Source organism: Notolabrus celidotus, chromosome 7 (genome assembly GCF_009762535.1).
Source record: "Notolabrus celidotus isolate fNotCel1 chromosome 7, fNotCel1.pri, whole genome shotgun sequence".
Lineage (NCBI taxonomy): Eukaryota > Metazoa > Chordata > Actinopteri > Labriformes > Labridae > Notolabrus > Notolabrus celidotus.
Window position 1 is genome coordinate 1,039,914 of NC_048278.1, and position 27,401 is coordinate 1,067,314.

At 44.9% G+C, this 27,401-nt stretch overlaps 1 protein-coding gene across 2 annotated transcripts in view; it reads left to right on the forward strand.

Annotated features, from left to right (window-relative positions):
- mxi1 (max interactor 1, dimerization protein) overlaps positions 1-24,632 on the forward strand; it is a 35,587-nt gene extending 10,955 nt beyond the window's left edge. For both annotated transcript variants that reach the window (XM_034687781.1, XM_034687782.1), the window contains exons 4-6: positions 17,039-17,153; positions 20,183-20,381; positions 20,698-24,632. In XM_034687781.1, the coding sequence (XP_034543672.1) occupies positions 17,039-17,153; positions 20,183-20,381; positions 20,698-20,861 (478 nt within the window). In that variant the 3' untranslated portion in view covers positions 20,862-24,632. The remainder of the gene's footprint in view (positions 1-17,038; positions 17,154-20,182; positions 20,382-20,697) is intronic.
- The last annotated feature ends 2,769 nt before the right edge of the window (positions 24,633-27,401 follow it).

Consider the following 27,401-nt stretch of genomic DNA (forward strand, 5'->3'; position numbering starts at 1 on the left):
AAGTCGGGATCGTTTATAATCCCCCCTTTTTTGCCAGCAGTTAATCCAATTCCCTTCTAGCACATGCCTCACTGTAAGCTATATGTATCAGGCATAGTTGTTCACCAGAGTGTGTCAGGCTTATAGCATGATTCTACAGCAGCAGCAGACTTCCAACTCCTGTCATTTGGAGGCAGCTCCTTATAGTCCAGCCTCGCAAGGGCCCCTTTTTCAACACTTATCAAGCCTGCTTATCTGATGCAGGTTACACAGTTTGCCTTGCATGGCTACCACAGGTCTTGATAACCATTACGATGAGGAGACTGGTCGTGACAGCAGAGACCGATGGAGAACCAAGGAGAAAGACCAGATAATGGGGTGACTCTGCCGCTTTGATCATGTAACTCCTTACAGCCTTATTTTACTTCCACATGTCGCTACTAAATTACGCTGCCTAAGAAGGGTTTAACTGTAAAAGGCTTGTACAAACGCCGGAGCAGCTCCCTCGCTTTGATCTCACAGGCTTCTTCCTATGAGCCCCTTTTCTGTTAAACAGATAACAAATCCCCCCCAGCTCAGGTTAGTTGTTTGGTCCTTGTTTGCTATGGTGCTTACAGCAAACAGCTTAGGTATTCCACAGTTTAACCTGTTGTTTCTCATTCTCTGATGATGACTACATTTATGGATAATCAATACAACAGGCTTTTACTTGCTAAAATAAATCCACAAGAAGTGTAGATTATCATTCCCCATCCCCTTCCACCTTGACCTGTTCATTCTGAAACTGTTTATCAAAGCCGGGCCGTTAATACATCGGTAAATTGTTTTTTTTTCAGCGCCCAGGTGGAAGAGGCAATATTAGCTTTTCACTTGGTTCTTTACGAGGCGAGTTGGGCAAACAGAGTGGGTTAAATACCTTTTAGTGTGTGCCGGTGGAATATTAAAAAGGCTCAGTCTTGCCTGTCAGAGCCAGGAGGCTGTTGTCCTTGGGTGGCATGTTAGGAGCATCCGTGAGCTCTGCCCTGTTGGGATTTGTTTTGGCTCAGTGGCATGTTAAATGGAAAATTAAGTTCATGGCCCATTTGCAATCAATTTTGGATTGATGTGGGCGTTCTCAGCTGTCAGTGTTTCTGTTTTTTATATGCTTGTGTTTGAAATTGTAGCACCGGAGCTTCAACATTTATCTTGGGTTTAAGAGCTTACCCCTCTTACTTGGGTCTAACCTATTCTATCAAATGTAACATCTGCGTGAAGATGGTGCTTCCACTGATGTGTATTCAAGGTAACACAGCAAAGCTCACCGCCACTGATCACCACTAGAAAAGATGTCACGTTATTTTATTTGTGTAAAGCCCTTCTTGTAGGTCCTCTCTGGGCTATAAATCCAGAACCACTTGCTCCAGCCGCGGGCTCAGTAGAGCAGTGAATAAACCTCTGTTACATTTTCCTTTACTATACTTGTGCTCCAGGAAAAAGGAGGAACTGCTTCACCCGTCTTTCTGTTATCTTCCCCATGAGTGCAGCCTATTCTCTGGCTCCGCTGCAAGGCCCAAAACTGGGACCATTTGTTCTGACCAACGTGACAACTTGTAAGCTTTTCTTGGCTCAGGAAAGCAGCTTAAGGGACTTGATCTTTGGTCTGGTGAGCCCAGCTAGAGAATGCACACGTGCTGGGGCACAACCCCCCCCCCCTACCCCCAAAGCCACCCGGTGCTAGTCCTTAATAGCGTAGCTTGACTTTGGCTTAGCTAACAACGATGTCAGAGGACGAGGATGTAATTGGCAGGCTGATGGGATGAGCACAGGGATAGGTTAAACACACCTGACTAAGGCAAGCCTTGAGCAGCACGCAAGCCTGATCAAGACTCCCACTGTGTCAGCATGAATGCGGTGAGCACTTCCGACCCATGATTAACACAGTAAGACATGAGCCACTATCCGGGTAGGGTGAGCAGCCACCGACAGTCAGTGGTGACTAAAAATGGGCCCGATGTCTGTCTTTACCTCACAGGACAGGAAGAGATATTTACATTTGTAACATTTTAACTAACTGAGGTTGATGAGGAGTGCATTACTCTTCATTGATTTACCTCTCTGTACCACCTGCCTGCAGGGTTGCCAGGTTTCTGACTGTGGAGAGTTGTTGTGGATTAGCACTCTCTGGGGGCGAGGCTCGTGCCTTTTAAAGAGAGGCACTTGCCAACAACAAGAAATTGAAAATCCATAGCCCTAAGGACGAGTAGTGTTGATCAAGTGGACCAGATTCTAACTACCTAATGTGCCAAATTGGTGGCAAAAGGAACAAGGTAGTGGAAACGGATAAAAGAAAGTAAGACCTTTTGCTGTTGTTGGCATCCAGTTGAAACAAACCCACCACATCCTGTGGGTACTTCAGGCAGCGACAGCCTCCTTGTGTAAAGCACCGCGGTTAATACATAGCTTTTTTCCCCCCAGCTCTTTTGCCTGGCATCCCAACTGGCTTCCTGTCAGATTGTTGGGTAAAATGTAGAAAGAGAGGTCACTGTTCTTTGCCTCCGAGTCCTCAGGGTGCATCTCTGCACAGATGTTCTGTAGACAGGTGTAAAAAGGCACCACACAGGGGATCAGATGTCTGCACTTGAAGGCTCACCCATCACTCCAGCCTAGTCTTGCTTTTCTGACCCTTGACTCGTGTTATCTTGGCGCCTTTTTGTTGTGCCCTCATCCTGCAAAAGTGCATGTGCATAGCATTCTGTGGGAGGACTGTGTAATCAAACGGAACAAGGCCGAGTGAGCATATGGGCTTAGTCAGCAAGCTTAAGTGGGATGTCCAGGCTTACTTTTATTTGGAATGACAGAAACGAGAACAATTTCATACTCTAGAAACTGTATGTTCACTGTTCTGCTAAGTGTGCAGTTCCTTCTGTGTTTTCTGTGTTGACCACTTCGGGCTGAACGGATGAGGCTGCGGTTATATAGTGTTCCAGGAAAAATACACCATCCTCTCTATGCTCCTTCCTGCAGCGTGTCACGTGAGCAGCCAAGCTAACTTAATCTGCACCTTAAGGAAGGAGAGATGAAGACAGAAAGGGAGAAAATAGGATGCTTGTTGAATACACCAGACAGACTCAATTAGACTAAATCTCACAACCATTTCTATTTTTAGCCGTACAGCTGGGGAAAAAAGGGGAAAATACCACCGCCTTCTGACCAATCATAGAGGTTAGCTTTACACCAATGAGCGCTGTGAGACGAAGACGAGTCCCCTCCCCGTAGAGTTGCAGCATCCACCTCACATGCTCTCTGATTCTGGGCGCATTCTGAATCACATTATTTGCCATTTCTTGGCTGAGGCCTTAACCCGGGTGGATCAATGACGGTGCCAACTGGGTTAAGTGACTTAGCAAGTAAGTGAGTTTAACCAAGGTCAGGGAGAAAGTGAGAGTGTGCCTCTGAGTGTTCAGAGGCTTGAGTGTGTGTTTGTGCAAAAAAGGTTGATTCAGATTATTTGGATTACACCCCTACCCCACCCTGTTTTTGGAAGTATTAAAAACCACATCCAAAGCTGAAAAGAGGACATGGTCCAATGGGACAGCCCCCCCCCCCTTCCCTCCTTTCCTCCTGCACCCTACGCCAACATCTGGCTGGATCTCCCAAGCTTTACACTATAGGCGCATTTGTAAGAGCCAAGCCATATTGGAGTTTTAATCCAAAGCCTCTGCCCTTACTTCCAGAGTCACAGAGGGCTAAAGGGGAACGTGAGGGTTTACGGTTTAGGGTCAGGGACATCAAATGGCACTGCGAGAAAGCTTGAATGAATGGAAGGAGAGCGGCACAGATGGAGTCCTGGTAAGATTGGGGTTTAACGCTCTGACTTAGACACGACGTCCCCTCTTCAAGTCAGTGTTTGACATCACTCTGAAATGCTCCCAAAAACTGTCGGACTCGACAGATGGATCGGGATTTGTAAAGTCCGGTCACATGATCTGAGACTTTTGCCAAAGATAGTAGATTGACGACTTGGCTGGTTTCACTTCAAGGTGGTGTGAGTGATGGACAGTCTCGTTCTCTCCTCCATCTCTACCCCCCCCCCCCCCCCCCCTCCTCCTCTTCCTCTCTGTTTCTATGCTTCCACATCTTTCTCTCATTTACTTTCTTTTCTCTCTCTCTCCCAACCTTTGTCAGTGGAGCAGATTAAAAGGCAGTGTGCACGTGTGAACTAATCCGTGTGTTAGTGATGGGTTTCAACCCCAAAGTCTCTTGGCCAGCATCCCCCCGCCATGCCCTCCCGCTCCAGCTTCCTCTCTCTACTCGAATGAACTCTGCATGTGTGAGTGTGTGTGTGTGTGTGTGAGCACGTGTATCCGGCTGCTCTATTCTTTCATCGTATTTGTCAAACTTACCCGTCTGTCTCCGTCTCCTCTGTTTCCACTTGTCCCAATCTGTCTTCAATCCCTTCGCTGCACTGTTGCTATGCGTCACGGCGGATGCTGTTTGTGGCTTCGACGGGTTTAACGTGACAACTGCTTTGGTCTGTGTAGTAATCAACTGTTTCACTTTATTTACTACTTGTGGCCTTGGGTGAGCGGGAGAGGGTTCCTCTGAGTCCAGAATCATGTTTGATCTCCCATTTGTATTTAATTGTCTCCAGTTTCCAGTGTGGTTTCAGCGCTGGATACAACCAATGGGAAATATTCTCTCTCTCTCTCTCTCTCCTCCACACTCCCTGAATCTCTTTTTTAGGATTGAGGTCACAACTGCATGAATGCTCAGAAGTATCAAAGTCCCTCTCCCACCCACTCGCATGCAGCAATGCATTTTTACCTTTTCTACGTTTCCCTTTCTTCCTGCTGCCATGTAACCAGAATATGGGTCATCACGCTGCAGAGTTACAATGAAAATCCCAAGACTTGTTAATCATTTTTTAATTTCCACGACTAGAAAAGTGGCAGGAGAGAGATGCGCATTTCCTCTTTCCTTGGCTCTATTTGTCAAATTTAACAGTTTGCTGTCAGTCTGGAAAGTCTGAGGAACTGTTGGGATGTAGGACACCGACTTACAGACTGAAAAGAAAGCAGACATGAGCAGCATTTCATTTTTCTCTCATTCAGTTCGTGTTTGCTGTCATGTTGAGGATAAACCCGGGACTTCCATCAGATCTGTGTCTGGTCCGTCTCCGATCTGCTGTGGTCCTGCTCCGTGCTCTCTCGTACGTCAACACCCACAGCACGGAGCAGGACTGCCTGACAGCTGGAGTCATGTGACCAAGGTTTACCCACTGTAATTACTGCATTAATGAATATCAGACCCCTCTCCTCATCCATGTTGTCTTTCTGGTCCTCTGAAAACCTCTGACCTCCAGGCCTGGCTCCGCTCATCATGACTTTGGTTTGTTGTTGTAGTTCAGTGAAATACGATCTGGTGATAACACAGAGTGTTTTATTCTGAAAATTAACCGGATGTTTTCATTTTGTTTTGGTGAAACCTGACTTCCTGTCCCTCTCCATCTGCTCTGTTGAGATTGATGCGTCGTGCTCCGGCATCCGGCAAAAATAGAAGTCTTGTGTATCTGATCCGGAGGGCTCCGCCCTGCAGGATCAGAGACGCAGCCGGAACGCAACGGAGCGGATCCAGTGGAAGTTAACACATTGACTGGAATAGAAACCGATCAGATCCGGTTCTGTGATCAGAGACAGACCAGACACGGATCCGGTGGAATTTGGACGAAATATGTAAAGATGAACCAAACTTTTCTTACTCTCACGTGAAGTAGTCTTTGGAGCTCTCTCCTTACAATGACCTCACTATCACTGGCTTAGTTCCCTTATTCCTGTCTCCTTCAAGGTCCCATGAGTGCAGCACTGCTCTTAGTCTTTCAGGGGTTAGGGGTTAAAATTCTACTGGTGCCACTCATGCATAACATATGCACACTGGTGTCGTTGGTGGACGACAGAAACAAAGCTTGCATGTGTGTGGAGTGTTTTTCGGGTAGTCACGCTGATATAAAAATTTGATTCAGAACTCGAAGCGAGTGAGTGGATTTGAGTCGCTCCCCGTTGCGGAACTCCTGACAGTCTGGCTCTCGTTTGTGCCCATGGCTAGTTTCTGGGCAGATTACACAGACAGAACCCTCCCCTCCCTCCCCCCCACTCTCTCACCCTCTCTATCTCACTCCGACTCTCTGCATCTATCCCATCTGTCCGCGTTTCATAAAGGAGATGAGGAAGCATCAGTCTGTCAGAAAAAAGAGAGCCTACAATTGCCGTGGGGCAAAGATTGCTCTAATCTGGTGTGCGTGTAGAAACGTGACGGGCTGACTGATGCATCAGCAGCGGACGAAGTATAACTTTCAGCACACTCGCTCAAACGTACGGCTCTTCTAGCAGGGATGTCGTTTAAAGTCCCTCGTTTTCAGCAGCTAGTGGCACGGCTTGATGGGGTCTGAATGATACGAGCAGCACTACAACATGAGTAAGAGGTCATGTGCCATGTATTGGCTAATGCTGGAACCATCTGTCAAATCATAGATCATCACTTTACAACAAGAAGGAAACCTAGAATAATGATCTCATCGTCCCAATCCAGACCCACTTGACATAAAAGCTCCATCTGCATTTGTCATTTCCTGAACCTGCCATTTATAGCTCACATAATAAAGCTGCAGTTGGCTTAAGCACATACGGCCGGCGCCAGGCTGTTTGCTGTTTGATGACTGTTCCAGCAGTCAACCTAGTGAGTGTTAGTTTCCCCTAGTGAAAGAAAAAAAAAAACCTATTCAGTCAGGTGCCACTGTCTGTATGGATAAACATGTGACCTTGCCTGCAACCCTACAGCAGTCATGTGAGAGAAGGAGGGAGAGAATGACACCCCCCACTGCCCCGTGTGAAAGAGAGAATGAGAGAAAGACACAGCGGGATAAACAACAGAAAATCCTAGGAGAAGTATCTTTAGCAGAAAACACAACCACGCTCTTTGTGTTTGCTCAGCGAGGCAGTAAACAAAGGTAGGCTGCAAACACAGAGAGCTGTTGTTTCCTGTAGTTTGGTTTGTGTAACTTATAAAAGCCAGCGTGAATGGTCTACAGTGTGTGTGAGCAAGCTGAGTTAATGAGAATACTCCACGTTTCCATAATTGCTAAAGTTAAAGTTGCTAGAAGTGATCCATATTTATCAATCAATCTTTATTTGTATAGCGCCAAATCACAACAAACATTTTCTCAAGACGCTTTTACAAACAGAGCAGGTCTAGACTGTACTCGATGTTCTATTACTAACAAAGACCCAACATCAAGACCAGGATCAGATCCAGTCCCATCTTCCAGACAGGACTCAGTCTGATCTCATCTTAATCCACCATGAGCAGAGCACTTTGCAGCATTTAGCAAGTTACAGTGGCAAGGACAAACTTCCTTTAACAGGCAGAAACCTCCAGCAGGACCAGACTCATGTTACACACACATCTGCTGAGACCGTGTTGGAGAGAGGGATAGAGGAAGATGAAGAGAGAGAGAGAGGTGATAGTGGGGAGACGGATAGTAGTAGTTGTAGCAGCAGGAGGAATCTACGAGACAAGGGAGCTCAGGGAAAGGTCTATGGTTAGTAACTTTAATGGGACAGGTAGAGAGACAAGATCCCATTGTGTCAGTCTAAGCCTATAGCAGCATAACTAAGATCGGGTCCAAGCCTGATCCAGCTCTAACTATAAGCCTTATTTATTTATTTATAAATGTGTTAAAGTTTTGTTTGTATTTATCCACCTTTGATTATCACCATTTGGAGTTTTGTTTCCTCCCTGTTAGAGTGCTCTGAGTTCAAAAGCTGCTCCTGCCATCACAGCAACGCAAACGTATAGGCTGTCATGTGGATTGAATCCCGCCCCCTCCATGTATATTGAATGTCACCATCTGCAGAGCATGGATCAGTGTGCCACATGTTCACATGTTGTTTCTCCATGTATGATCTAAGACAAGTAGCATGCTAGTATGCTCTAGGGTATTCAAGTCGCCGGTATCTCCTGCTGGCTATTTTTATCCGTGTAATAATGTTTTGGAAAATAATAATCAGAGCACATAAAAGAAGCAGCCGTCCCCTTCGTAGTGAGATAACTTGCTGCTGATTTGATGCAGCGCTCGACGGACAAGGCTTAGTCTAATTCAAACGAGGCTTTGCATTACAAAACGCTCTTAATCACTCCAATAATCTTTGACATGGCAGTGAATCCTGATTCGCAGCTACTTTAAACGAGCCCAGACGTTGGAGAAGGAGTAATGCAACAGAGGAAGTGCAGAGAGAGCTCTCTGTATGATGTCTTAATTTCCTCTTGCATGTCAATTAAGGAGCTTTACCACTGAGTCGGTCATCAGTGATATGTAATTAGTGTAATAACTGGGTGAAGGGTCAGATGCCTCCCCCTCTGCATGCATTAGAAGTAGGTCAACAATGGAGGGTGTGCGTGTGTGTGCGTGCGTGGGTGCGTGCATGTGTGCGTGTGTGTGTGTGTGTGGCTAAGTGAAGAGTATTGACTGGTATCTGGGCTGGAAATCTGACCTTCCCCTTTAAGAGCACGTCCAGTAATTATGTCAGACATCTTGGATGGCCTCAGAAGTTATATATTATTTACATTTTCACAAGTTTGGAATCTAGGGCAGCCATCTTTTTTTTTTTTTTTTTCTTGTCACCACCGCTCCAGCTAACAGTGCAGCTTTCTGAGGACTCTGAATGAAACAGAAGCAGAAACTCAGGCAGCTTTTGTTTTCTGTGTCACTCATCATGCGCCGGTGTTTCATGGATTGACATTTATTTTTCCCCACACAAAGAAGACTTGCAGGAATATGCTTGTTCTCTTTTTCTCTTGATAATTACTGCCCACAGAAAAACAGCAGGTCTCACTTTTGCACAAATCTGTGTTCCTCCAAAAAAGAACAAAGTCTCTTTTAAACACAGAAAACTTCCCATCTGCTTCCAGATATCGATATTAAACACTACTTGTGCCTGGTAGGAGTCAGTGCACATATATTCAGTTACGACAACAGATGCTCAGACTTGTGCAACCAATGATTTGAGATTTTTTTTCCCATATAATCTAGTATTTTAACAAGACTAAGGGGGAACTTAAAGAGGAATTTAAACCTGTTCGTGTTTGTGCAGCAGGCCTTTACAACTACTTCACACTTCTGTTCTACATGATCTGTCTAAGTCAGAGATATTTTCAGGACATTGTGCTGACGCTTTTATCATTTCAACAGAGGTGTAATCACAGCTTGATGCTTTCATTTCACTTGTTTCCAGTCAAACTAAAAAAGTAGAGGGTTAGTTAGAGGTTAGTTATCTCTTAGTTTGCATCTGACACTTTTTACACCATGCAAACCTATCAGATACAAAATTGTGTGTGTGTGTGTGTGTGTGTGCATGTGCGTGCGCGTGCGTGTGTGTAATACAAGGCTGAGGGAGGTTGAGCATAGACGAGGGATGTACATATGATGTGCGTAGGCTCTGTTAGAGCTGTAGTGGGCAGCGTACCCATACCAACCGAGAGAGCTTCAAAGTGCTTCTTTAAAAAGGACCGGGCTTCAGTCACACCGGAGGCAGCGTTGATGCATTAAAGGCACAAGTGAGAGAGCTGCGGCAGGAGGAAAAGTAATGACGTCAGAATCCTTGGAATAAGATCTCTCAACCTGTTATATAACATGTTTGTTGCTTGTTTTTTTGACTACATAGATGATGCTGGAAGTTGTAGGATTGTGGGGAATCAGGGGAGGTCCTGCACGTGACTCGTGTGGAGTAAGGATGAGAGAGGAAAGGTGTGGTGCGGTGACCTGGGGCCGCCTGGCTGCTCGCTCACATGTCAAAGCCAAAAGGCAGAGCTGCCTGCCTGGGTACCCATCTGGGGCCCATCAGGAACATAAGCCACAGGGGCACACAAGAGCATGAAAGAGAGACACGCACACACACATGAACACACAGTGGTCGAGGGGAAGTGCCCCATTGTCTCAGGAGGAAAGGAAAGGCTGTTTGCAGTAAGCCTGCAAGTCATGCCTCCAGGATTTAACACACCTGAGTTCCTCTATTGAGTGTTTTACAGGATGATAAACCGATGAATACGGTAAATTATGCACAATAGTGTTGTAAACGGATAATCTGTCAATACAATGAGGAGCAAGCAGCCAGACAAAGATTGAATGACGTCTTTAAGATGAAATGAGGAATGTTTCAGTGTTTTAGTTCCGTGTGCGGCTACCTTTTTATAAACACTGTTAAAAGCTGGATATATTTACACCGCCAGGTCCAGATAACTCCCATGAATTGGTGGGAGATCGGCACAGCTTTAGATGTGGTTTCCTTTGAACAGCCAGCTCCATAATACATCGATCTGTACTAAGACTCCAGTCCACAAAAGCTCGCTGCCTCACTACCAGGGAGAGCGTGGGATTTCAGAAGCATCTGTTTGCTAAGGTATACCTGCAAGGCAACAACAAAGAACAACACAAAAACATAATGGAGGAGAGATAAAGAGCTCCTCATTCAGGAAACCTGCAGCATGCTGAGCCATTCAGACAACAGTGAGAATACAAAGTGCAGATAAAAGCCTTTATTCTTTAAGTTTCAATATTCACTTTAGTTTCTCTGCATCTCATTATAGCACTTTATAACGATAAACACTTATCATTTTAATCTGGAGTAGGGATGTAAATTTCAAGTATTTTACTCTTTCGATCTTTGGAAATGTTAACGATCAATTATCGTTTAATCCTTAAAAAAAAAAAAAACCCTAAAAGTTTTCCATGTCAAAAACAATGCCACATTCATCTTTTCCCCTGAATCAAATTTTCCTTACAACACAATGTATATAACTGACAGTATTGAATATCTACTGATCATATTGAGGTGTTCAAAATGTTAAACACTCTGAATATCAACATGTGGAGCAGGCTCATAATCTCTGCAGACACACAGTCATAAAAGTGAAGGCTCAGACTTCAACAAGGGAACTGAACAGAAACATAGACTCACAGTGTCCAGTTTTCTGTCTACTCCTTCTTATTGAAAAAAATAAGTATGTGAACGTGGTCAGGTGGAGACCTGTCACTCAGCCGCAGCCCCTCCACTGTGAGCATCACCTTCAGTCAGCTGATTCACATCCAAACATGCTTTAAACTTTGTCTGGAGAGTTTGTGGACATCACTTCCATCTACAAACAACTAAGCAGGAAGTGAGGCCTCATTCTCAGCAACCTACTGACACCACCTGTCCCTCGTGACATCACATCCTGTCACCAGGTTTACTTAACCAATCCTTTGCCGTAGCATCAGAGGACATGGAGTTATGGAGCTGTAGAGTAAATCCACAGCTGTTTATATAACTCTCACTGCTCTTTTCTAAGAACTCTGGGAAACAGTGCCGTGTTCCTGGTTGCTGCGTTACATGCCTACACGAGGGCGGAGGCAAACACAGATTCTGGCTGCAGCTCGTCCACAGGTATTTATGGTCACAAGCCGCCACTCATATCATAAGCTGCAGACAGCTTAGCCTCTCTGGCTGTTTGGGATGAGAAACAAGCCTTTCTTAAGGCTTAGGGACCTTTCTTGGGGGCATCACCAGTAGCTCATGACCTTTAACCTCTTTGGTGAGACAGTGAGAGATAGAGCCCATGGAACAGACTGACAAGATAACCCAGTCTCCACGGTTATCTGGAAGTGGCTGTGGGGTCATTATCAGTTGATTTATTCTCCCTGAAAGACTTCAGAGTGAGGAGCTCCAGTTTGACTTCCCATTAGCAGCTCCTCCAACATGATAACAGTGAATTACACAATAATCCACTCTCCTGCTCTCTCTCTCTCCCTCAGTCACAAGCTGTTCCCCAGACACTCCCCTCCTGTACTTTTTGGGCCTCCTTTCGCTTTCTGCACTTATCAGAGTGCTCCTCCGCTGTCGAGCACATTATGCACACAGAGATTAGGACAAATATCAGGCACAAGTCTCACATGTCTGTCTATCAATAAGAGGCACCGCCAGGGTGTTTGAGTGCTGCCAGAGAGCAGCATGTGTCGCTGTAAGAGGAGATCACACAGTACATAAGGTAGTTGTGGAAAGGACAGAACCAGGACTCAGTGTGCTGGATGAGGTGACGGCATGGCCTCTTCCTCATCATCTTCACGTGAGTGCGGAAGGCTGTTTCGTGGTTTCACACTGACTCTGCAGAGTAGAGGCACAATGGGGTATTTTGGTCGCAGGCAGGCGATGGGTTGAAATGTGGTGCAGTGACTGTGGGGTCATCGTACCATTCGTCATGTCAGTTTGGGTGAGGGGAGACGGGAGTGGGGGGGGGGACACACAGGAGTGCTGGTGAGCCGGGGTTATCTGAGGCTGTCTGCTGAAATGGTTGTTTTAATCTCAGTGGGAGTGGAGGAAGAGTAGATATTGGTCTCTGGTGTCTGGAGTTTGTTAACTCGATGCCTACAATGCAGCCAGACACACACGCCCATATATGACCATATGTATGTGTGTGTGTGTGTGTGTGTGTGTGTGTCCTGCTCTGCCCTCTACTTTATCAGTCGGTTCATATGTACAAGGTGTTCTTACTGTGCACACATGGGTTCGCAGTATTCAAGTTTCAGGATCCGTTTATGAGCAACGTGTGTGTTCTCTCATGTCGTGTGAATGTGTGTGTTCTCTCATGTTGTGTGAATGTGTGTGTTCTCTCATGTCGTGTGAATGTGTGTGTTCTCTCATGTCGTGTGAATGTGTGTGTTCTCTCATGTTGTGTGAATGTGTGTGTTCTCTCATGTTGTGTGAATGTGTGTGTTCTCTCATGTCATGTGAATGTGTGTGTTCTCTCATGTCATGTGAATGTGTGTGTTCTCTCATGTGTGAATGTGTGTTCTCTAATGTCGTGTGAATGTGTGTGTTCTCTCATGTTGTGTGAATGTGTGTGTTCTCTCATGTCGTGTGAATGTGTGTGTTCTCTCATGTTGTGTGAATGTGTGTTCTCTCATGTTGTGTGAATGTGTGTGTTCTCTCATGTCGTGTGAATGTGTGTGTTCTCTCATGTCTTGTGAATGTGTGTGTTCTCTCATGTTGTGTGAATGTGTGTGTTCTCTCATGTCGTGTGAATGTGTGTGTTCTCTCATGTCGTGTGAATGTGTGTGTTCTCTCATGTTGTGTGAATGTGTGTGTTCTCTCATGTTGTGTGAATGTGTGTGTTCTCTCATGTCGTGTGAATGTGTGTGTTCTCTCATGTTGTGTGAATGTGTGTGTTCTCTCATGTTGTGTGAATGTGTGTGTTCTCTCATGTCGTGTGAATGTGTGTCAGCCCCTCAGCTACAGCTGCACAATAAATAATTTATTGGCGTATCAGGGATGATGAAATATTCCATGTACATGGCCTACTTAATTTGGAAATGGTTATTGGCGAACACGGCAAATTGGAGAAACAATCCACTTAATTCCTTGTTCCCACTGATTGAGTCATAATCTTAATTACAACTCTGAACAAAACAGGCAAATTGGAAGCGCTTGGACGGATCTGCTGCCATGCTGTCCTCTCTTTAGAGACTCCCAGGTGGAGCGACGAGTTTCCCCCAGGCTGCTGTGAAAGAGGAGAGTGTGATTAATTGCCAGCAGATATCTGTGTTATTGCGTGCGTGCGTGCGTGCGTGCGTGCGTGCGTGCGTGCGTGCGTGCGTGCGTGCGTGCGTGCGTGCGTGCGTGCGTGCGTGCGTGCGTGCGTGCGTGCGTGCGTGCGTGCGTGCGTGCGTGCGTGCGTGTGTGTTTGTGTGAATTGTGTGTGTTTAAATGTAACAAACACAATTATACATTAAACTAAGTGTGTAATGATTTTTACCCACCTTCAATCTTCCCTCGGTATCACTGGCACCGCCCTCACCTGGTTCAAATCCTACCTCTCTGACCGCCATCAGTTTATCAGCATCAACAACCTCAAGTCACGCACAGCCCCCCTCTCTCATGGTGTCCCCCAGGGTTCAGTGCTTGGTCCCCTCCTCTTCATCATCTACATGCTCCCCCTTGGTCACATCATACGCCGCCACGGCCTCCATTTCCACTGTTATGCCGACGACATCCAGCTTTACATTTCAACCACATCCATCACCGCTGCTTCCCACATCACCCTCACAAACTGCCTCACTGAAATAAACTCCTGGATGCAAACAAACTTTCTCAAACTCAATTGTAATAAATCTGAAATTCTCATCATAGGCCCAAAATCCCTCACTTCCACCTGCCCAGACTTCTCACTCACTATTGATAAATCCACTGTTTCAGCATCCACCCACATCCGTAAACTTGGTATAATTTTTGATCAGTCACTTAACTTTCAACAACACATTAACAATATTTCAAAAACTGCTTTCTTCCACCTCAAAAACATCGCCCGTCTCCGCCCCTCCCTTTCCTTCACAGCAGCTGAAACTCTCATCCACGCCTTCATCACCTCAAGACTCAATTACTGCAATAGCATCCTCTACGGTACACCCAACACCCTCCTCAACAAATTACAATACATACAAAACTCAGCTGCACGCCTCCTCACTCATACCCGCTCCAGAGACCACATCAGCCCAGTCCTCCAGAACCTCCATTGGCTTCCCATCCCCTTCAGAATACAGTACAAGATCCTACTCATCACCTATAAAGCCCTCCATAACCTAGCTCCCTCCTACCTCACCGACCTTCTGCAGCCATATAATCCCTCCCGCAACCTCCGCTCCACCAACGCCAACCTCCTCACCCCTCTCACCAAACCCAAGCACCGAACCTGGGGGGACAGGGCCTTCTCTGTCGCTGCCCCCACCCTCTGGAACTCTCTCCCCCAACACCTCAGATTCTCTCCCTCACTCACCAAATTCAAATCCGGACTCAAAACACACCTATTTAGAAAGGCTTTTAAACTAGAATTGATTGATTTTTTTATTGTTTTGTTTTATTTTGCTGCTTTGCTTTTCTTTGCTTTTTTGCACTGTTTTCCTTTGCTTTTCTATTGTATAATTGTATTTTCCTGTAAAGCGCTTGGAGAACCTTTTAAAGCGCTTTTATAAATAAAATGTATTATTATTATTATTATTAACAATGATTCGATTCGTATCATGATTCGTGGTTGCCGATACGATCCAAAACGATTCAGTGACTTGAAATTGATTCAGTAACTTTTTAGCTCAAAATTCATCCACTGTGACTGTGAGATAAATCCCTTGATACTGGACAGTCCTAGAGTCCTGATGTTGGCGTGATGTTTTTGACCCGAGCAGAGTTTTGTCCTCGTCTCTGACTAAACATGCTGGAGAGGCCTGAGGCTTCTGCAGAGCTGATGTTACCTTGATGAACGCTGCAAGAGGCGCCTGGACGGCCGGCGCTGTGTGAAATCCCATGGCGTCTTAGTAGGTGGTTGGATACATTTGTGGTGTTGCCGTGGTAACTTTACTTGACCTTTACATATCCTACAAACAGTGAGCGACTTATTTAGAACATCTCCGTCTTTGCAAAAGCCAAAGTGTTTCCACACACTGGACCGCAAAGGTGGCTTGATCATTCCTCGCTCGCCGGCGTCTCCTCTGCCGTCCGCCATGCTATGTTTTGTTGTCTGCTGGCGTGTGGCGATGATGTCACAGGCAGCCTGAATTGAGTAACGTTTAACGTCTTTATCATTAAAAGTGTAAAAAAAACATCCATATAAAGTCTGCCATGCTGAAATCCAAAGTGTTATTTCCTAGTATGGATACAATCGATTTATTACCTTTTAAAACGATGTTAGATCCATACATGTCGTCCAGAAGGCCAACTTGTCGAGCACAGATCGATGTATTGATGTAAATCAATACATGGATGCAGTAGATGAATTGTTACACTCCTACATTTAACAGATAAAAAGCTGACTCTTGCTCTGTCCTGATTACACACACAGATAACCTCACCTGACTGATTATCATCCCTATCACCCAGACTGACAACATGTGTGCTCTACCTGTTCTGTGACTCCTTCACTTTTATCACTGCAGACTGAATCAGGACGCCCCCCCCCGACGTTCGGCACTCTCCTTGTTAACGTCGTTTAAGCACACACACTCACACTTCCTGCACCGGTGTAATGGCTCGCTCTGCTCTCGTGTTCTTATCAGCAGCATCCATGCATAGCTTAGCCTCCCCTCCTCACACACACACTCAGTCTGACATACACACACAGACAGATACACTCCAGCCAGCACACACACGTCTCCTCCAGTCTTAAAGCAGCAGAGCGTAGTACAGAACGGTCTAGCCTGGCGTAATCAGTGCAGAGAATTCCTGCTCCGGTCTCCTGGGTCTGTCTCCTTTGGGCACTCCTTAGAGACAGTTCCTGAGACTGGGTCACTCCACTGAGTCCACTGACTCTTAATGCCTCTCCACTGCTCCCTTCAGGCGAGCTGAAAGGGCAGCTCCTGCTAATGGAGCGCTGATTGTGTTAAAGCCACAATTATCTCTTTTTACCTCTCAACTCTGAGCCATTAGCAGGATAGATTGTACCCCGGGCCTGTCTGCAGTCACACAGTGAGGGACTGTCAGGATGATGGAGTGAAAGAGCCAAGCAAGGTCCATTACACCTTTCCTCCCTGAACCACACCACCCCAACCCCCAAACCCCAACCCCCCCGTCCTCCACTGAAACTTGTTGTTAGTCGAGGAGGGAAACTAAAGCTGGGTGCAACAAATACCAGCAGAGGATAATGTATCGTCTCGAGGCTTACACGAGACGTGAATCATATGTAGCCTGCTGTGCTGCTGAACTATAAGCCAGGGATTTAAGATACATGAGCCCGGTCTGTGGCGGGTGAATTCCTACAAAGTAAGAATACATTCTGTGTTAATGAGCCTATTTTTTCCAGAGAAGAGGTGGCACGTAAAGGAAGAGAAATCCACGCTGAGAGGGTTTAGTGCCTTTTAATTTGGTCGGGTGTTGCTTAAGTTTCAACCAGTGAGAAGAGAAAATGAAAACGCACCAGCATGCCAAACATTTCACACTTTACGACTCATTGTACTTTTTATTTTGTGACGTATCTAATAACTCTGTTTGTCTCTGTGTCTCCTCTGCAGACGAGCTCATCTACGGCTGTGTCTGGAGCGGTTGAAGGCCCTCATACCTCTGGGTCCCGACTGCAACCGCCACACCACTCTGGGCCTGCTCAACAAAGCCAAAGCACACATAAAAGTAAGACCCGGGAGCTCACACACACACACACACACACACACACACACACACACACACACACACACACACACACACACACACACACACACACACACACACATTGATTAAATGTTCGTCAACCACTCAATTTTTCGTCATGAAACAAGACTTTGACAAGTTAAAGTGCATCACTGATGATAAAAACTCTGACGAACGTATGTTTTGATTTTGTTGACGAGACGATGACGTAAACATGACCTCACTTTTTTTCGGGGGGAAAATTCTGCTTATTCATTTTTCTTCATTCTTATTCGGACAAACAGTTTACAAAACACCATAGAGTACAACAACAAAACAAAAACAAAAACAAAAACAAAGAACAAAAAAAACAAAACCATGCCATGACAAGGAGAGATGCACCCACAATCTTCAATGTAACATACACATACATACATATCTTCCCCTTACACTTTACTCACACATCTACAGGTGGCTGATATTTGAACACAGATGAAGTACGAGTACCAATAAGTTAAACATTGTATTGACCGGACTCTAGATAGGCCATCCAGGGGTCCCAGGTCTTGTGAAACAGCTGTGGGCTACCTCTGATGGAATAGGTTATTTTCTCCAAAGGAGCACATGAATTGACCTCATTAATCCATTGAATAATGTTTGGAGGGTCTACATGATTCCACTTAGATGTAATACATTTCTTGGCAGCTGTAATGGTTAGGCTCACAAAACCCTTTAAGCTTTGGGAGGGGAGCTTTAAGTCGGTCAAGTCCCCTATAGCATTACTATCACAGGTGACAAGGAAATATTCTGCGACAATACTTTCTCAAGAATATTCTCAATTCCCAGCCACCACTGTCTTAACTTATTGCAGGACCACACTGTATGTATTAGCGAACCAATTTCCAGTTTACATCGAAGGCAGAGAGGGGATATATCTGTTTTAATAAGACCATGACATCACTTTTTAATTAAAAAAAAAAAAAAAAAAAAAAATCATATTTTTTCTAATACTAGCTTTTGGTATGAGCAATCAACTGAGGTTGGGTGACTTTGACTAAGTTAAAATGACTTTACTAATCGGAGATATCTTGGAAATGTAACTTTATTAGGAATCTATATAAAAAAGAAACGTGTTTTGAAAATGTATAAAAACAGAGTTTGACGTGTGACGGTTTTGCCACCATTATCATACAAAGCTCAGCGTCTACAGCTTGATTTGTTCCAGTTTGGTGAAACATCAGACACATATAGTAAGTTTGGATCAACTCCTCCTCATCAAAGATGCAGATGCATTTTAGAGTGCCGTGAACTGACTGTCTGTACAGTGCCTCTGTCACTGCGAGGTGCATTCAGGGACCGTCATAAAAGTGCAATACAGTCCTTTCAAGGCATTTTTCTGTGAATCAAGGGAATCTAAATACAGTCACAGTGGTCACATCAAGAATGTTTTCTTTTGACATTTTAGCAGGGACAGGCTGACTTATTTTACTTAAGATATTATACAAACAAAAGTGTTAAAGGAGTGAAATGTTGACTATTTGAACACTTGGTATAACCCTGATACTGATATCTGATCCACTACATGAATTATTTAAAGAGAGAAAATGTTTCAGCAAAAATCAAAGACTAAAATGTTTTGAGTTTCTGTAGACTAAAACTATAAAGGGCTGAAAAGACTAAAATGTGACTAAAACTAACAGGCATTGTCGTATAAAGACTAAGACTAAATCTAAAATAACCGCCAATATTAACACTGGGACACACACAACAAGTATTTATCAACGCAGCGGTGCAAAGATGAAAGCCAGATAATGATGTGTTGCGTCCCTGCTGAGATTTATTTGTTTTGACCTTCTCTGCCTGATTCAACTATGTGCTGCTGGGATCACTCCTAATATGTAACTTATTGGTGTTGCAGCAGAGATGGGGATGCCGTGCCTCAAATGATTTTATTTACAAGAGGTTATTGACTCCAGTGATTGCAGTTTTCATAAAGAGGGCGATGCAGGACACAAGTCAAACACAGGAGATAAGAACGCAGCTTCACAACATTTGTTTCATTACTTTTAATCTTTCATTTGTTTCCATCATTTTATTTACTAACTCACTCGACGTGTTGCATTTCCCCTCAATTGTAGTAGTAGAGTGTTATCAGCAGTATCCAGCTGGTCACCGGTGCCTGATTTGAAGAGCATGTAACACATTAAGACATCCTGCTTCACGCCTTCGCCTCCACTTTAGAAACAGGCATGTGACTGCCTGAGATTGAGCAGTTTGCATGTGAGAAGCTTGGTGTAGCCAGCACTCACGTAACAGAGAGGGGGGGTGATAAAGCCGATATTGTTGTCCTGCCTCCTCCTCCTCCTCCTCCGCCTCCTCCCTCTACTACCGCCACCACTCTGCACTTCTGCTGCTGTCAAGTCGAGTCTCTCCGTCGCTTATTGATGGCCTATTGTTTGGTCCGCCGGCGAGAGTCACGCTTGTCATCATCAGCGAGCGTGACATGAGGCTACAAGGTTAAGAGCACGACACAGCTGTATGGGCCCTTACCACGGCCCCTTGCTCATTTTGAAATGAAAGACGGCGTAAACAGCGAGTAAAGGAGGCGACGCAGTGTAAACAAGACAGGTGAGGGAAATCATGGAGGGGATTCAGGACTGGCAGGAGGAAGAACCAAGGGACATAACAAGTGTAGTGGCTGAATGCTTAAACAGGGGAGGGAGATGTTTGTGCTGCTGTGTTTGTATTCTGACAGCCAGTGGAGATGAAAGGAATCTCCTCACAGACTGAGAACATCTATCTTCAGTATCTCTTGCTGCTGGTTGTCATTCCTGCTCTGTGTCTTTGACTCTTATCACCTCTATTCATCTTTATTCTCCTGCTCTCACCTGCTCCTCGTGTCTGACATTTCTCTTCAGTACATTGTTAAGAAGCGTCTCCTCTCACACTTACACTCTAAGAGTATGTCCAGTCTCACCATGCTCCTTGACTCACTGAATTCACCTTTCTGTGTCCCCCCTCCTCTCTTACAGAAACTTGAAGATACGGACAGGAAGAGCCAGTACCAGCTGGAGTCTCTGGAGCGCGAGCAGAGGCACCTCCAGCGACAGCTGGAGCTGCTGAGAGGAGGCAGCAGTGCTGCAGCCCAGAGCAGCCCAGGGGAGGGAGAGAGGATACGTATGGACAGTGTGGGCTCCCCCCTCTGCTCAGACCGCTCTGACTCTGACCAAGGTGAGTGTGGCCGCTCTCTTTAAACAGGAGTTTAATTTAGCCACTACAAGGCCATCAAAGCCCCCAGCTGTCCAGCTCGTTTTATGACATTGAGGTTGTGGCATCAGGGCTCCTCTGAGACTCTGTGTGAGGCTGAGTGATGCTGAAATAATCCACACATACTTCCTGTTCTGACTTTTACAGAGGAGTGTCAGGGCTAGGGGTTAAAAAACGTTGTCATTTTAAGAATAAAGTTGAAATATCATTTTTCTAAATAAAGTTAAATGTTTTCTGATACTAACAACTGTTCTTCCTCCTCCATCTTCCTGTTCTGCAGAGGAGATTGAGGTGGACGTGGAAAGTACGGAGTTCTCCCATGGAGAGCTGGACAGCGTCAGCACAGCCAGCACCAGCGACCTGGATGACCACAGCAGCCTGCAGAGCATGGCCAGCGATGAGGGCTACTCCTCCTGCAGTGTCAAACTTGCCTTCTCCTCCTAGATCCTCACACCACCTCCACCTCCCTGCCAAACCTGCCTGCCCTCCTGTCCGTCAATCCAAGGAGCTACGCCTACGTCCCCACACCCAGTCACCACCAACAGAGGCCACGCCCACAGCTGACAGCATTCCTGTTGCTCCTGCCTCCCAGCAGCACCTGCTCCAAGCCTTTAGCCCCGCTCCCTCCTTCCTCCTCCTCTTCCTCCAGCGCTGCTGGTGGAGGAGCTCCACTCAGAGCTCTTCCTCACCTCTGAACTTTGAGCTGCCCGACCAACACCCACACCAGGACCCCAACACAGTGACATGAGACTGCCAGCTGGTTTTAATCTTCTTTTAGGGGAGATCACAGACTCAGTCCATCAAAAAAATATCTTAATTTTTAACCCAAGCTTTGAAAATGAATTGATTTCTTTTGTTTCTGTGAAAAGTCTGAATTTTTAATATATACACGACCCCTAAACTGATCCACGACGCACTTAAACTCATGTGATATTGGAAAATGTAGATCTTCTGTTTGGTTCTCTCCCCTGTGGGTGTGTGTATGAGTGTGTGTGCACTGAGCTGTGTCTCCCATCTTAACGTTCTGGTGTTGGGTCTGGATAAACAGGAGCACATCTAATCTGGACTTTAATGAACCTTGTGGGTGAACTTTGCCATATTGTTGCAGCTTGGCCCTGATACACGTTCCGTCTGCCCTGAATCGAATCCTTTGTCTTATCTTTGTTTTTCTTTATTACCTCTGCTCCACGCCGCAGACGCTCGGACACTCCAACTGGTGCTAATGTGAAACAAACCAACGGGGGGAGCAGATCAGATCCATCACCACTAAGCTTTTAAAGCTAACAGAGTGTGGCTGCCGTGATTGTTTCCAACTGAGCACGAAGGAAAACAACCACAAAAAAAAAACAGAAAAAGGAGGAAAAGAAGCATTCCTGTCGAATGTGGGTGCTCGGTGCTTTTACAAAGAGTGGAAATTGTATTTTGTGTGTGTTTTGTTTTGGTTTCTTCCCCCTCTCTCAACAAGCAGCTACAACAAGCTATCCTGCACTTGCCTACTTTAGAGCTGTGCGTAGAAACGGCACAAACCAACACATAAACCAATAAACCAACGACAGCAACAAAGAAAGAGTCCAAACAACAACAACAACAATGACAACAACCTTTGGATCAGGTGTCCATCCTCTCTCCAGCAGTAACAAGCAATAACCCTTCTCCTTGTTTTTGTCTCGTTGGTTTGACTCCTCCCTTTTTTTTCTCCTCCTCCCTTCAGACTGTGTGACCGTCCAAAAAGTACATTGACTTCTTTTTTTTTTGTACATACAGATAGTTTAATAAATTCAACTTTAAAAAGGAGATTTAAAAAAAGGTAGAGCTCATGGATAGAAGTGTCGCCTCTGTTGCTGTTTGACTCGTGTTCATCGTGCTTTTTAAAGTTTCCGGAGAGACTGAATCCTTCTCGCGGCGGCAGCAGACGTGACGCGGATTCTCTCGCTTTGTTCTGGAAACATCGGGAGGTTTCCCGCTCTGTTGCCGCCCCGAGGAGGGGAGAAGAAAAGTTACTCTTTGACGTGAAAAGAACTTCCCATCCAGAGAACAACCCAGCAGGACGTCTGGTGGAGGACGCCGAGTCTGTTTTTATTTATTAGACCGTTTTCCTCTTGTTTGTTGATGTTTAAGAAACGGGAGGGGAAGCTTGATCAGGTGATCAGGTGATCTGTGGAGGACGAGTGTGAAGACAAACGGGTGTTTTATGATGTCAATGTTAGCATCCAAACTCCACTGGCATTAAGAATTGCACTTCTACCACACTTTGTGTTTTATTTTCCTCTCTCACCGTCTTCTCTCTCTCATTGGTCCTTTTGTATGTCCAAGGAAAAAAAAAAAAACTCCCCCCTTTGGAATATTTATTTCTCATCCCTTCAAAGAACACGAGCGACGGGAGAAAGAAGTTAACTTATTGGTTCTGTCTTATTGTACTCCTCTTTACGGATGCTTTCCTCATTCCTTATTCTAAGAATTGTATATTTTATGGGTTGTTGTTATTTTCTTTATGGCGGGTCGGGGAGGTCGGGAGGGGAAATGAAATGTAGCCATTTTGTTTGATTTTTCTGATGTTTTATTCAATGGACACTTGAAATGTAAGTGGCCCCTAAGCTGCTCCTAGTGCTGAGCCTTGCCTATTTAGAGTCACCTGCCTGCTGGATCCGAGTCCCTCACCGACACAGACCTCAAACAGCCAGATACATGGAAGAGTAAGCGTCAGTCCTCCATCACAGACCCCGTGTGTGAAGATGTTCCCTGTCTGGTTGTTTTTCTGCGTCTGTGTCGAGGAGAGCGGATCTCCGTGCATGGCTTATTGATAAGTGGCAGATATTGAGCCAGCTACTACACAATAACAGGGGTCTAAAACTCCACCGTCCTCTAGAAGGAGGGCTGTAGTCTCTATTAGACTCGTGTTTTAGTTGACGAAACGTGTCTTACCTTTACAACACAAGGCCTCCAGTCGAGGACTTAAAGACAACATATTCAAAAGAACAAATCCTGTCTTTGTCAGAAGGACATTGTTAAGTTGAAGAGTTTGAGCTCTCTGTGGAGCCGTGTCGAGGTTGTTGGACTTGGCTCTGAATCAAAACGTCACCACATTTGGTGCTCGCTTATAAAGAAGAAGAAAAAACGCCAAAACCACCTCAGAACACCTCAGTGTCCTCTCTCTTTATCTCTCTCTTTCTCTGAGGGACAGTTTACATGTATTCCTCCCCTGTTTAAGTTATTAACCTTCAGCTTCTCTTCGTTTCTGTTGTTTCATCTTCATACGTCGGTTTTAAGAACCTGCACTGCTGACAGGAAGAAAAGAAAGGTCCCACGTTTTGACGACAAATGAATATCACTCCTGGTTCAAGCCTGGATCACATCCTGATTGTGTTTTACTACGTGTAGTGAGACTTGTACCGCAGCAGGATGGTTCTGATAGTGTCGGGTTTCATTGTTCATCAATGTGTGAAAACTGTCTGGAACTCATTGTCTTGTCTCGTGTGGCAAACGAGTCCGAGCTTGTATTCCAAGAAGGGAGAAAACAAACGATGTGAATGGATTTTACTGAAGCCAGGTCCTCTCTCATGTGAGTGTGTGTGTGTGTGCGTATGTGTGTGTGCATGTTTTAAGAGAGACACCTGGTCCTTGACGTGTCTGCGCTGATCTCAGGGAGCTTATCAGATGTGTGATTGTCATTAAAAAGAGAGGAAGGTGTGAGAGCTCTGTTACGTAACATTCAGTCTTCGTTCCTGCTCTAAGCTACTCCCTGAGTTCAGTCCAGACTCCTCCTGGATCAGGTCTTTGAGAGGTCTGACCGAGAGTTTCTGACTGTGCTGCAGATTCAACACAAACCATATCTTCATAAGCTGGTGATCACAAAGCTATATTTTTACCTCTGTGTTTCAGGTTAGGTTTAGACTTGCACCCGCCTCTGGCTCGGGTCAGGGTTGACTTTATAGGAATGTTACGTTCCGGTTTTGCAGCTTGGCCAGAAGCGTACCAGCTCGGACAAAGTGGAAGTCAGTGTCTTTTGTAAACCACACTCAATGCTGGCGTCGGTCTCACTGGGAGGTCGACTTTTAGCCCAAACAGACGAGCGGTCCCTCGTAGGGAGTCCTCCTGATGTTCTGAACCTGTGGCCATCCTTTGTGAAACATGCAGTCTGATGATGATGATGATTCTAGACGTGTAAGTTGAAGATGCAATACTTACAATAAAAACACCAAGATTTTCAAACCTGAACTCGCTCGGCTGGCCTATTTGTACTCCTTGTTTCAGTGTAATGACCTCTGCTGCACAAAACACTCAACATTCAAACACGATTTTAAGGTTTCATTTCAGGATACATGTTGCATTCTCAGTTTTCTCAAACCATCAATCCTTCCTGATAGATGCATGATACTTTTATCTCCTAACATTTTGAAATATCAACATGAGAAGCCGTAATGTGTCATGCACACAAAAAACATCTTGATGATTAAAGGGACAGTCAGTTTTTTTGTCGCAAGGTTTTGTGAGGAACAACTCGGCCTCTTCATCGAGGAGTCTGCAAGATTACCTCCACAGAAGCCGGACCACACATTCCTGCAGATGAGACAGTTTGTACCAAGTAGTATAGCTCAAGGGTTCCCAAACTTTTCAGCCCATGACCCCAAAAAAAAAAAAAATCATCGGTGTCGACCTGCCCCCCATCCAGGACTTGTACCGGTCCCGGGCCAGGAAACGGGCAGGTAGCATCACCGCTGACCCCTCACACCCTGGACACAAATTCTTCAAACTCCTCCCCTCCGGCAGGCGCTACAGATCACTGTGCGCCAAAACAACCCGTCATAAGAACAGTTTCTTCCCCCAGGCTGTCACTCTGATGAACACTAAACCATAACAGTGTCATACCTGTCAGATAAATACTCTCTGTAAATATACAATGAAATTCTCCAACCATGTTTCTATTTATTTTATTATTTAACTACTATTTTTTTAATGTAAAAACTACCTCTGCAACTCACCACTGCACTTTATCATATTATTTTAGCCTGTACATATTAGTCAAGCCTATTTGTTGTTTCTTTGTATTTATAGCTAAGGTTATTGTTATTATATTTTCATTTTATTTTTTATTGTAGTTCTTATTCTTATTCTTATTCTTATGCCTTGTACAAAGAGAGCACAGTTTACTGAAGTCAAATTCCTTGTGTGTTCAAGCATACTTGGCGAATAAAGCTGATTCGGATTCTTCTGATTCGGATTCTGAAAATGTAGGTACCAAAGACCTGCGACCACCAAAATTATAGGTTCAGAAGACTCAAGACCCCGAAAAATAGAGGTCCCAATGACTCGTGACCCCCAAATCTATAGGTCCAGAAGACTCGGAACCCCACCGTCCCTAGAAATTATTAAAAGCTTGATACTTAATTTAGCTGGTCTGCAGAAAAGTAGCCTACCTACATTCACATGTGGCTGTGTTTCCTGTACTATTGAGAATAAACTTGCTGTAACTGATCATTTTGTTAATTAACTGTTAACTAAACCTAACCTCAGCAGTCATCTGACAAAAAGAAAAGCGGAAAAAAAACTCATTACATTTTCTATTTTTAAGGTTTTATTTCAAATGTAGCTAATATTTTTGTTGATATTTTTATTATAATGGGTAAATTGTACTAATTTTTAGATCAATTACAAAAAAAAACATTCTGGAAGACATCTCATGACCTCCTATTTGTGTCTCGCGACCCCCAGGGGGTCCCGACCATAGACTGTATAAAATATGGACGTAGTATCCGTGACGTCATCCATCTGTTTCTGAAGCGCTGTTTTGAGGCCAATCGGCGGTGGGAACCATATTGCTGCTGTCGAGCCAGTGTGATGTAAAGAGGCGGGCTTTGAGCGTCCTTGCCAACAGCTACAGTGTTCCCGCCTGTCCATCAAGTCAGCTGTGCCTCTCATTGGAAGACTAGTAATCTCAATACCTTCAAAATTGCCGTGTTAGGAAAAAATTCACCCCCCTACAGTGTGTGAAGAGAGAGAAATGATCTATCCAGACTACCCTTGTCTTTTGAACCAGACTGTAAACATGTTTATTTCTGCTGTAAAGATCGTCTTCTTTGAATTGGTGTGGATGTGGTTTGAGGTACTTCCAGAGCCAGCCTCAAGCGGATCCTACATGAACTGCAGTTTTTAACACTTCCGCATTGGTCTCATATTTTTAGACCGGAGGTTGCCGCTTGGTCCCGACCCACACTTTGGGAACCCCTGTCCTAAGAGATGTTGGTCTGCTATGCCTCTTCACCAAGGAGTCTGCCAGATTACCGCCACAGAAACTGGACTACACACTCCTGCAGATAAGACAGTTTGTACCAAGTAGTTCAGCTAATGTTAGGACAGTCTGACCCAAACACCTCAGTCGGTGGAAGCTACAGAGAGGAACCTCTCAGGGCTCAGGAGATGTCTTAAAGCCCTGGAAGAAAAACACTTAGGAGTTTTGTGATGAGTCTTTTTCATGTCAAAGATCTGATCCGGTTTTAGAAACTCTGCAAGGAGAACATTTGAGTGATTTAGAGCCTCTAACGTCTTGCAAAGGTGATGGTTTTCATCTTGAGGCACAAGATAATAGCTTTTTCCCACAAGATGACCCTAACCCTGACCTTTGCACAGAATATATATCACCCTGTAGGTCTTCCAGTGATATTTCAGATCCTTTAATTTAATTATATGGTCTTACACAACTTTTATTTCCTACCAAGTAATGTAGTAAAAGGAGTATGGATTTACTCTGTAATTCACATCCAGAGTTGTAAATATTGTTCAGTCACATTTGAAGGAATGAGTTTCTGCAAAGATTGATCAGACTGGTTCTTTAAAATCACACTGGATACCAAAGACACTGTCCACAGACTCTTCATTTAATGGTGCATGATGAATTCCAAAACAGGTTAATGTACAGAGTAGCTTTTCTGCAAACGCCTGAACACAAAACAGTGAGAGCACAAGAGGGCCTGTGATCACTCATACTGT